The sequence below is a fragment of the Terrapene carolina genome, unplaced genomic scaffold, assembly GCF_002925995.2.
Source record: "Terrapene carolina triunguis isolate 2854851 unplaced genomic scaffold, T_m_triunguis-2.0 Scaffold96, whole genome shotgun sequence".
NCBI lineage: Eukaryota > Metazoa > Chordata > Testudines > Emydidae > Terrapene > Terrapene triunguis.
Window position 1 is genome coordinate 27,038,298 of NW_020664447.1, and position 11,191 is coordinate 27,049,488.

The following is an 11,191-nucleotide window of genomic DNA, read 5'->3' on the forward strand; positions in this document are numbered from 1 at the left end:
TCTTATAATTTTCTAATGGCTTTCATTCCGATAGGATCTCCCTGATTATTTCACAAATATATGGAATTAATTGTTTAATCTACAAATTAGAAGCAGCCATCATTAAGACAATGTTGAGCTATTTAACTCTCTAAATCAACACTACAAGCAAAGTTTCAGATAGGAAATGAAAGATACACCTAATAGAAATAGCATGAGTTTAGATCAGCTGAATGCAATGATCCATGCTACAATTCATAGAAATGTTGGACTGGAGGGGACTTGAGAAGTCAGCATCCAGCCTCCTGTGCTGTCTGGACCAAGTAAACCTAGATCGTCACCGACAGGTGTTTGTCCAACCTGTTCTTAAAAACCTCCAATTATGGGGATTCTACAGTCTCCCTTGGAATCCTATTCCAGGGCTTAACTACCCTTATAGTTAGAAAGTTTTTCCTAATATATAGCCTAAATCTCCCTTGCTGCAGATTCAGCCCATTATTTCTTGTCCTACCTTCAGTGAACATGGGGAACAATTGATCACCATCCTCTTTATAATAGCCCTTAGCATGTTTGAAGACTTATTGGGTTCCCACTCAGTCCTCTTTTTATCAAGTCTAAACACGCCTATTTTTTTTTTTTAACCTTTCCTCCTAGGTCAGATTTTCTAAAGCTATCATTTCTGTTGCTGTCCTATGGACTCCCTTTAATTTGTCCGTATCTCTCCTAAAATATAGCATCCAGAATTGGACACAGTATTCCAGCTGAGGCCTTACCAGTGTCAAGCAGAGTGGGACAATTACCTCCTGTCTCTTACTGACAAAACTCCTGTTAATACACCCCAGAATATAAGCCTTTTTTGTATCTGCATTATATTGACTCATTCAATTTGTGATCCACTATAATCTCCAGATCCTTTTCAGCAGTATTGCCATCTAGCTAGTTATTCTTCATATAGCTGTGCATTTGATTTTTCATTCCTAAGTCAAATTCTTTGCAGTTACCTTTATTTAGGTGGGATGCCAGTATGAACATATCTTGCTTGGGGAAAGTAGTGTATAGCATTGTAGATCCAAACTCCCATTGGCAGTGACTAGATTCATTAGCAGCTAGAGGCTATTGAAATGATCTCTGTGAAATGAGTTTACTTCCATCTACTCTCTGCCTCATTTTATTTGGTAGAATTTGCTTGGCCTGAAAATCCTATCAAGTAGTCAGACTTCCAGGAAGCATGTCTCCGCTTTAGAAGAATCTTAAGCCCATATGTTGATTTGGACTTAGCCTCTGTGAGCACATTCATATGGCCTCCAAGCTTGTTTACTATAATTCTCTGTACCTATGGCTGATGTTTTATTCCTTTCTTAAAAAGAAAACTACCTTAAATTGATTCAGATTAAAACAGCCTATCTGTTCAGCAACACAGGCTTGCTGAGACACCATTGCTGTGATTTGCTCTTTTGTCTGGTTTCCAGATGCCTATAGGGTCAAATTTAAGGTTTCAGACCTCCTCAGGCTACTGTCCAAAAGTCTAAATCAAACAAGTACCTTCAGAGCAAGGAAGTGTATGTCAAGTTTCCTGCATTCCAGAAAAGTTCAGTAAAGAAATCATGGGAAGGTTCAATGACATTGGGTACTGCTGCCAGTCAGCCACACAATACCTTCAGAAAGTGCACTGTTGAGCATGGCTTGGGATGCTTGAATGTGTTCTCTGTTACTACTGTGATGAGAGGTAGGGAATCTGAGAGATTTGGATTTTCCATGTAGTTCAAAGGCAAAGTTCAGTTTCCTTCCAAGAAGACCAGCAATGGTTTAATGTTTCCATTCAACCCAGAAAAGGCAGCACAGCAATCTGCACAACCTTGTAAACTGAGCTGGAAGCTACACTTTGGTTTGATTTTAATAGGGAAAATATAGCTTGCAGGTTACAGGCAGATGCCAGTTTCACCAGGCCTACTGCAGCCACCATTCATAAGACTTCAATGCTTTGACTGCACACAGTGTCCTAGTAATAAAATCAGATAGAATTGTCTCATTACAATAATTATGGCATTGTATGCTTTAAATCTCTAGGTCACTTTGCTCAGGTAATGAAGGAGAAGGAAAAAGTGCTCTGTAAATGACTGCCTCTACAATGACATGTAAACACCATCAAATCCACAGCTAGTAGTGCAACTGCATATTTAAAAGATTTTCAATATCATTCCACATACCTTTAAGTTGGTGATCTTAGGGGAAGCACTGACCTTAATGCCCTGTAGTACTGAAGTAGCAGAACTTGGTTTTCCACAATAAATCAGAAACAAGCCTTCAAATGTGTAGCAGAGCACATTTCAGAATCTGATGCCACTATTAGTGAAACAGCATAATGCAGATGGTTCTATATCCATCAGGCTATTCTCTGAGTTTGAAGATGGAGAAGGACGGAATCTAGTTGTGTACATTTTCAGATTGAGCATTCAGCAGCAAGAGTAGGTAGCTCTAGCAAAGGATTAGACATGAGCAGGGGTTCTCAAACTGGGGGTCAGGACTCCTCAGGGGGTCATGAGCTGTCAGCCTCCACCCCAAACCCTGCTTTGCCTCCAGCATTTATAATGGTGTTAAATATATAAAAAAGTGTTTTTAATTTGTAAGGAGGGTCGCACTCAGAGGCTTGCTATGTGAAAGGGGTCACCGGTAGAAAAGTTTGAGAATCACTGGACTAGGGCTATTCTGCAGGAGGACATTATCCATAACTATGAAAGTGCCAGTAGCAATTCCTTATTTAAGGTTCTCTTCAGTGCTTCTTTTAAAGCAGGAATTGAACTTATTAGGTGTTATAGGAAATAAACTTAATTTTCTGAAGATTAAGAGAATGTTAAATTTGAGTTAATTGGTCTTAATTTTAAGAAACAATCACTTCTAACTCCAGGGAAAGTTTTTGAGCTTTCTACGTTAACAAACACAGTAGCTTGTTACTAACCCTTCAAACCTACCCTGTCATTAACTCGTTGAAAAAGCTGAGACTAGCACAACCAACACAAATCACATGTTGCAACTTTCATTCTGCCTTGTAGGAGCAAATTTGGGGAAAGGAGATTCTGAAATTCTGGTATCCCTGTGAGACCTGAGTCAAAGTTGTGGTGTGTATAGTATATGGTGGTTCTGCTGTTAGCGAAGTCTGTGCCTATGCATGGAGGAATGTGAAGAGTATGTACTGTTGGATGACTGAACTTTTCATTTATTTTGTGGTTTTGTTAGATGTTATGTGTTAAGTGATATACAATGTAATGCTTTTGTATATGCATATAATTTAAGGAATTAGAATTACTGTATTTTAAATAAATTATGATATAGCTTCCATCTCCGACTAGTAGTAGAAGTGGCATTAATTTATATTAAAGTGAAGACAAAACTAGACATAAGACTGTCACATTAAAAAAAATGATAAATACAAATGATAAATCCCAGGCCCAGCAGTCCAAAATAGAACAAGCAGGATGCAGAAAAATGCCTTTACAAAATCACAACAACATTTAATCTTAATGTATGTGACAGAATGGAACCACAACTCCAAAACTTGGGACAACCAAGTTATCTTCTTAGATGACTAAATCTGAAGTCTTATGCCTTGCCTGTTTGAAATGGGTAAACTGTACAGATTCAAGGTGCAGTTTGCACAAATGGACTAGCTCTACAATAAAGTTTGCATCAGCGTAGTTATGCCAGTTGCTAAAAAACAAAACAAAAAAATTGAAGACAAGACTTTAGCTTCCTGTCCACAAGTGGTCAGGAAATGTTTGCAACTTAGTCATGGACCTCAAAGCCTATTTATTGTAGGAATGGCCTAAGTCACGTGAGGGACCATTTCAGCCTACCTGATATTACCTTCCTAACCAGCTACATTCCACGGATATGATGGAGCTATCATTCTCAATGGTGAGTGTTCTCAAAATAAAGACAGAGTTTTGACATAGACTGGCCCACAAATCTGCAACTCACTTCTGCAGGAAATCAGGATGAACACTTCAACCTACTCCTCACACAATAACACCACCAAAAAAAAAAAAAAGTCGTTTCTCCTGATAGGACACAGTGGTGAGAATAATGATAAGAATAATTGAAGGCTCTAGTCTATGTCGGTTTGAAGATGACCTTTCAAATGTGAAGTAAAAGTATAAGCCTACACAGGGCTGTCTGTCTAAATCTGCAGACAACTCTAGCACCTCAAGCTTCTCAGAGTCCCAAGCTACAGCAGAGTGAAAACTGACCACATTGAAAAGCAGCAGGTTCACTTCATTCTGTTTTCATTTGTGTAAGTTTTGCACAGCTGCCATAGAAACCACTGGAACTATTCACTAGGGCTGAAAACTTAAAATGGGAGGCTAGGGGAGATTCTCTTCTACATTGGAGAAGTCAGGAGACTTAGAAAAAGGGGAGAAAATGCTGCTTCACCTTCCTAGCAGCCAGAAGTGTTTTGAAGTAGACACTTCAAATTTATTAGCGGGTGGCTAGCCAGAGCCTACAAAAGATGGGAACCCCAAAGCAGTCAGCAGACTCCAGGGACAGCACCTTGGCAGGAATCCCAGTGGTTGGGTGTAAGGAAGAAAGAGGCTTGACTTTTCAACTCTGTGTTGCTCCTAGACAGTACCACCATCATTTTAGTTTAATTCTTTGGCTATTAGGAGTCAAGTACATTTTTAAGCCCTTAATATGGTAGGGGAGTGTACAGGCTGAAGGAGTGAAAGCAAGAGTTGGGCAGAATAAACTAGAATAAAGAAGTAAGGAATGGAAAGAGGTTGTGAGGGACAGAAAAGAGCATGCAGGGGAGGAGGCAGCAGGCAAAGAGGGAAGAAGAGTTCACAGGATTAGGTCTGGGGTTGGCTTTTGGACACATGGGTGGGTCCATTTCTCCAGCTTTGAGCACAGCAACAGTTGTCCGCACTAGGCCTGGGCCCCAACCACTCAGCCCTTGGGTCAGGGTTCAGGTAAGGGCCAGCATGGAGAAAGAAAATTAGCAGTACTCTATCAAATTCTACCTACTTAAGACAACGAATGGAGATGCCATTCCCACTAGATTGGGCAGATGTTTAGAATATGAGCATGCATGCTTTGCTGGGCTTCTTGGACTTGGCTTGATTTCACCTCAGGGGAGTTCAGGTACCCTGCTAGGCTCCTGAAGCTCTGATTCCCCTTGGTGGGTCTCTCCTAGGCACCTTCTCAACTGGAAAACAAAAAAGGGGGTAACAGCTTCCAAGCACTGTCAACTGTTGGCACCAAAAGGAGTCGGCATTCAGAGTCCATAGCGCAGATCTCCACGTAACTGTGATCTTGCCTCACACGCTGTGAGCAGCAGCGACCTCGCTAACCAAGTTGGCCTTTAAATGACCAGCACGGGCCAGATGAGCCAACAAGCCGCGGAGATGCGGGGGACAGGTCAGCCCCTCGGGCGACCACCGCTGCAGCGGTAACGGCCGTTCCCCTTTCGGGGGCTCTCTTCGGCTCCTCTCTGTAAAGTTGGGGTTGGGGGGCACCCGCTCCGGCAGCGGGGGGAACCGAGCACACCCCCCCGGCCCCGCTCCGGCAGCGGGGGGAACCGAGCACACCCCCCAGGCCCCGCTCCGGCAGCGGGGGGAACCGAGCCCCCCCCCCGGCCCTGCAGCGGGCTTCACCGCACAGGGGACATTTGGGGCTGTTCTCCTGTTTCCAGCCCTTCACCTGGGCGAGACGAGAGGCCCGGCCCCAGTGGAGAGGGTCGTGGCTCTCCTGCTCCCAGCAGAGCGCTCGGCCCCGCCCTTCCCAGGTCACAGCCAGGCCTGAGCCCCGGCAGCCCGGCCCGCTGCAGACTCAGCGTTAGGACCCGGCCCGTACAGGCAGCCGAAACCAGAGCGGCTCTAGCACGGCAGGGCAAGAGAAGCCGCTGACAGAGGAGACACACCCCCTCCCCTCCGGACGGGCCGGAGTCCCGCCCTCTCCTTGCCCTCGCTCCCACCCCAAAATGGCGGAGCAGGCATTTCCGGTTCCGGGTAGTCCAGGAAGGCTGGGATGGGGAAGATGGCGGGGGCAACAAGAGCGTCCGGGTGGGGCCGGCGTTGGCCGGTATGGGGCCGGGTGCTGGGCCTGGCTTTGCTGCTGGGTTTAGGGGCACGGCCCGGCGCCGCCACCACTCACTGGGTGGTCACCGAGGATGGCAAGATACAGCAGCAGGTAAGGGGTCCCACAGAGACCGTCACCCTGGAGATGCCTCCCCCCAGGACGAACACCCTCATAGTGTGGGGGTAGCCAGTTCTCAACGAGACTGTGGAAACCGTCTCCCTGCTGTCGCCATGGAGATCTCTTAGGGTATCCCCATTGGGTCTGTCCCACGACACCCCTCTCCGAGCTATCGTGCCATTTCCCTCCCTCCGTTTCCTTGGAGACATCGCCATGGTGACAAGTCCGTCCCACCCACCATCCCACCCTGTTTGTCTTCCCCAGCGTGACCGTTGTTGCTATGACTTTCCCCGCCGGTTACCATAGCTCTTTCGCCCCCCTCGCAGAGCCGGTTCCCAGGGAATCTCTCTGCTGCTGCCGGTCAGGGTGGGCCTAGTTAGGTCTGATGCCTGCAAGGTGCCCAGGGCAGGAACCCCTGTTAGATGCACCTCTCTCCTCCCTCCCCTCCATTTGGCAACTGATGGAACTTTGTCTCTGCCATTTCCCTGTCTGGTACCAGAGTGTCCCAGAGAAGATGCTGAAAGGGTCAGGACGAGCAGATGTGTAGGTTTCATTTTGTAGATGGAGGCATGTTGATGTCACATGCTAATTTCTCCAGAGGAAACTCCCTGACGGTTGTTGCATAGGGTATGGGTACTTCTTCCTACTCCTTGAGCCCAGTATAGGGTAATACTTGTTCTGGGTGGTGATACCTAGGCTGAACTCAGTGTGTTGGTACAAAGCCAGGCTGATCTGAGAGCTCATCTCACTGACTAGCTCATAGTCATAACTGCTCAGCTAGTTCTTCACGTGTGGTGCCTGTTGGCTGAATGTCTGTTTTAAGTAGCACCAGAGTTTCTAGGAATTGATTAGAGACTCTGTAATATTCACCAATGAAGTACTGACAACCCAGCAGTCCCTCAATGGCTATTGAGGTTATTAATCAGTAGAGCTAAGTACTTGGGGAAGTTGAATGTAAGTTCAGACTAAAGCTATGTTTTGAACATTCAGGTTCAGTGCCTGGGTGTAACTCACTAAGAATGTTCAAATTTATAGATGGTGACACAAAAGAAAAAGAAATCTGAGTTCTGAGTCAGAACACCGGAAGTAGCTTAGTTCTCCTATGCAATAAGTGCTCAGTATCCCTGTGGTGAAGCTTCAAACAATCCTTTTGGTATTAGCAGATCTCACTGTCCTTTATCTGGAAGACATGGAAAGTGACTGTTGTGCCTGTTGCTTTTGTAGCTGAATCTCTTTGCTTTAGTGATGGTTAAAATCTGAAGTATGGATGCGTTTGGGATTTTCTCTCCTGATCCTCTTCCCCATTCCTATGGGCTGGTTTAGGATGAGACAGAAGCGATATTTGCACTGAAATGCAGCTAGCTGTTATCTCCACTGTACAATATTTGTATATTCTTGGTCACAGCTTTTCATTTTGATACTAAGGTTTGTGTCCCAGTTCAATCAATTACTGAAGCAAAGTAGTTCCCATTGATTTTGCTCTTTTCTTACTGATTTGTTCCCTCTGTATTGTAAAGAGAAACAATCAAAATCTACTTTACACTAAATAGACTTTTAGCCTAAACTTCAGTTCAAAAGCCAGTTCAGCATTCTGAAAGGAAAAGGAGGAGAGGAAACCCTAGAATGGAGAAAGTCAGAGCATATTCTCCCTTTCTCTAATTGATGAATCAGAGAAAATAGGGAAAGGTGTGTTAGAGACTTAGACATCCTGTCTTCCCTCTCTAAGAAGGAGCTACTTTGGGGGGGGGGGGGGGGCTAGTGAAATGGGCTGTTAAATTGTATGTAATGTGGCTATATGAAGTGTGGTGAGATGGCTTATTCTTCAGTAGTTTATTATCAGGGGGTAGCCGTGTTAGTCTGTATCTACAAAAACAACAAGGAGTCTGGTGGCACCTTAAAGACTAACAGATTTATTTGGGCATAAGCTTTTGTGGGTAAAAACCCCACTTCTTCGGATGCATAGAGTGAAAGACTTTCACTCTATGCATCCGAAGAAGTGGGGTTTTTACCCACGAAAGCTTATGCCCAAATAAATCTGTTAGTCTTTTCATAGATTCATAGATTCTAGGACTGGAAGGGACCTCGAGAGGTCATCGAGTCCAGTCCCCTGCCCGCATGGCACTTTAAGGTGCCACCAGACTCCTTGTTGTTTCAGTAGTTTGTAACTATGATTGTTCTTCATAAGGTGGTGCAATTGTTCAGTGCATCTTTCCGAATGAGATCTAAATTCTCTGGATGATGGTAGGAAGAATGGATGGGAAGTTCCAGTTTTGAGAAAGTAATGGCTTCTGCCTAGGTGTGTTTTTCTCTTCCAGGAAGACCTTCAGATTTGCTAAACATCCCAACGTTCTTAGTCAGAAGGTAATATTATCCTAGAAAAATCCAGGAAGAGAAATCCCTATTAAGCAGTGTTTTTCTCAGTGTTCTAGTTGGGGATGCCTGGCTGTTCCTATTAAACTGAAATCTACGTTGTTGTCAGTTTGAATTTCTACAGTGCAATTGCTAATATTACTGAAGAAGCTTATGGTTATCAACTTTTCCAAATATAAAATAGCATGCCTAGTTCCTCTTCAGTTTAGGTACTACAAGTTTCAAGGAGCATCACTTTTTATTTATGGTGTATCAGCTGCCCCAGGGATTCATTCCAAGTAATAAGCACTTCTTTTGTTCTCTCGTCAAGCAAACCTTGGACGTTTGCTGCAATAGCATAAAGCTCTACTAGTGAATGTGAAAATACCCCATCTGTTTTTACAGTCTCAGCACTGTTGGAGCAAGCCCCCTTTGCATCTGCATCTTCTTTAACATATTTTCTAGGTCTCTGCCTCATCATCTCCCACCTCCTTTCCAATCCTGGCTGAAAATATTCTACTTCAGCAGGTTCCTTATTAATTTTTCCCTCCCTCTGGTGGTATTTCTATTAAAGCACCTTGAGATATAGTTTGTATAAAAAAGGCTCCAAAGTTCTATTTCCTGAAGGTTGCTTTCATTTAATTGTTTTTTTATATATATATAAGTATCTAGGTGCCATTAAGTTTGTATCCTAGCAAATACAAATGCTGTACAACACCAGAGATGACTGAGGTTGTAGTCTTATCTGTTTCCGATAACTAAGGCTTATGTAGCAAAAACTGTAGTAACCTTCAGCAAAGAACATTTTGTAAGTTAATATATATCCAGCATATCCTGTTGAAGGAATTCTCTACCAAGGAGAAGGTACTTATAATCTTGAGGGTTTCAGTTCATTAATGGCATGATTTTGTTTGGACTTCAGGTCATTTTGTTTCATTGCAGAAAGCAACAATCTCTAACTTGTCTTGTGCTGGCATTGGCAAGGTAAATCATTTATTAAAAACTACAGACTTAGAGGACACAGGGATGACCCAGCAGCTAGTGTATGCTTTTCTGACCTCAGCTGGATGAACATGTGATCATTGTTCACTGTGAACGTTGTCACCAAGGAACTGTCTGGCATATTGTAAATGCATTTCTAATGTGGAGCTGGAGATCTTGTATTTTTCCCATTGGAATGGTTTATTATGCAGAGTAACCTTATTACCTTGATTTATTTCCCATCTCTGAACTTCTTCCTTTGTCTTAACCCCAAAGGAGATGATTATAGAAATCTCATTCTAATTTACATCAAAATCCTAACTTAATAGCTGGTGTGTGGTCATTGAGTTTCCATTCTCACCCCAGCAGGTCTGCATTGAATTTTAATTTTTCATTAATTTGGGTTTTCGTAAGTTAAAAACAGAACAACTGAAGTTATTTCCCTTGCCAAGTGGATTGAAAGATAGTCTAGTTTTATTGCTGCATCAGTAAATGCCCTTTCTTCAAATGCCAAAATATGATCATGTAACATCTTAGCGCTGTAATCAATGAACCACAACAGACAGTCCTCCACTGCCTATGGCAACAAAATATCAGAGGGACTATTTACCACTTCAGTGGTGGAAGCACATGAGTGGTGCCAGATGCTACATGAGAGCATACTCCTTTGGTACCAGTAGATAATACACTTAATAAATTGAGTGTAAACCTAAATTCCTACCAGTGCATCTTTTTTCTTTTTGTTTTAATTTTCCAAAATGTTATTGGTTTTTAGTTAGGTCCACAATTCTTTCAGGTGAGTCTGTCTTGTTACCAGAGCAATTGGTCATTCAATCAATTGTATAATTATTGTTACTATTCAATACAATAATTTTTAATTGAGCAGGACAGGTGGCTACACATTTTCAATAGGGCTGTCCTCTGCAGCTATTTTCTTTCTTTCTCTTAAACGTTGGCAGTAGGAGCCCTTAGGCAGTGCAGCTTTGTGTGTAGTGCTTAAGTGAGGCCACATGTAGTAGGCACTTGTCTGATTTTCACACTCTAGGGTATCCTGCAGTATTCTGTTGAATGATCTAATTACTTTCTCCAAATCACTAGTTCTCGGGTTCATTTGCTACTGCTTCACAATTTTTCACTGTTATTCTAGCCTCCCAGGTCCTACTTTAATTATGAGCCTGTGTTCTGGCGTTGGTGCCCCCATAGCTTCCCGTCTTCTGTTCACAGAGGACTCTAACCTGCCATGGAGACTCCCTGTTTACAGTCATGAGGCTCAGGTTTGGAGCAGACTCAATTTTATTGCCAGTTTGAGTAATGCCAAAGTAAATGGGAAGTGGCGAACACTGATTGGTGACTAAGGTCTTAACCTGGTGGTAATAGCACTTAGTTGACTTAGGTGGTTGTCAGGGTTAGTATTTACAAAGAAAGTATAGTTACAATTTTATGGAAGGGAGAACTGAATTTGAGGTTTTGATTTATTCAGAGCTATAGAGGTAGTCCAGGTTGAGATTAAGTATCTGAAGTGCAGGTGCATGACGGTATGTCTATACTGCAGTCATGTGGCATGATTGTAGCTTGAGCCAACGCACATGAGGTAACTTTAATCTAGCTAGCTCAGGTTCCAGAGCAGTGAAGCCACAGCAGCTTTTGTCTGTCAAGGCTGTATCCCCACTTTGAACTTTAGGGTACAAATGTGGGG

General features: G+C 43.3%; 1 protein-coding gene across 1 annotated transcript in view; it reads left to right on the forward strand.

Annotated features, from left to right (window-relative positions):
- Positions 1 to 5,998: 5,998 nt before the first annotated feature.
- Positions 5,999 to 11,191, forward strand: part of TTC17 (tetratricopeptide repeat domain 17) — a 93,822-nt gene continuing 88,629 nt past the window's right edge. Inside the window, exon 1 of the mRNA XM_024209810.3 lies at positions 5,999 to 6,159. Coding sequence (XP_024065578.2) covers positions 6,007 to 6,159 — 153 coding nt within the window. The 5' untranslated portion in view covers positions 5,999 to 6,006. The remainder of the gene's footprint in view (positions 6,160 to 11,191) is intronic.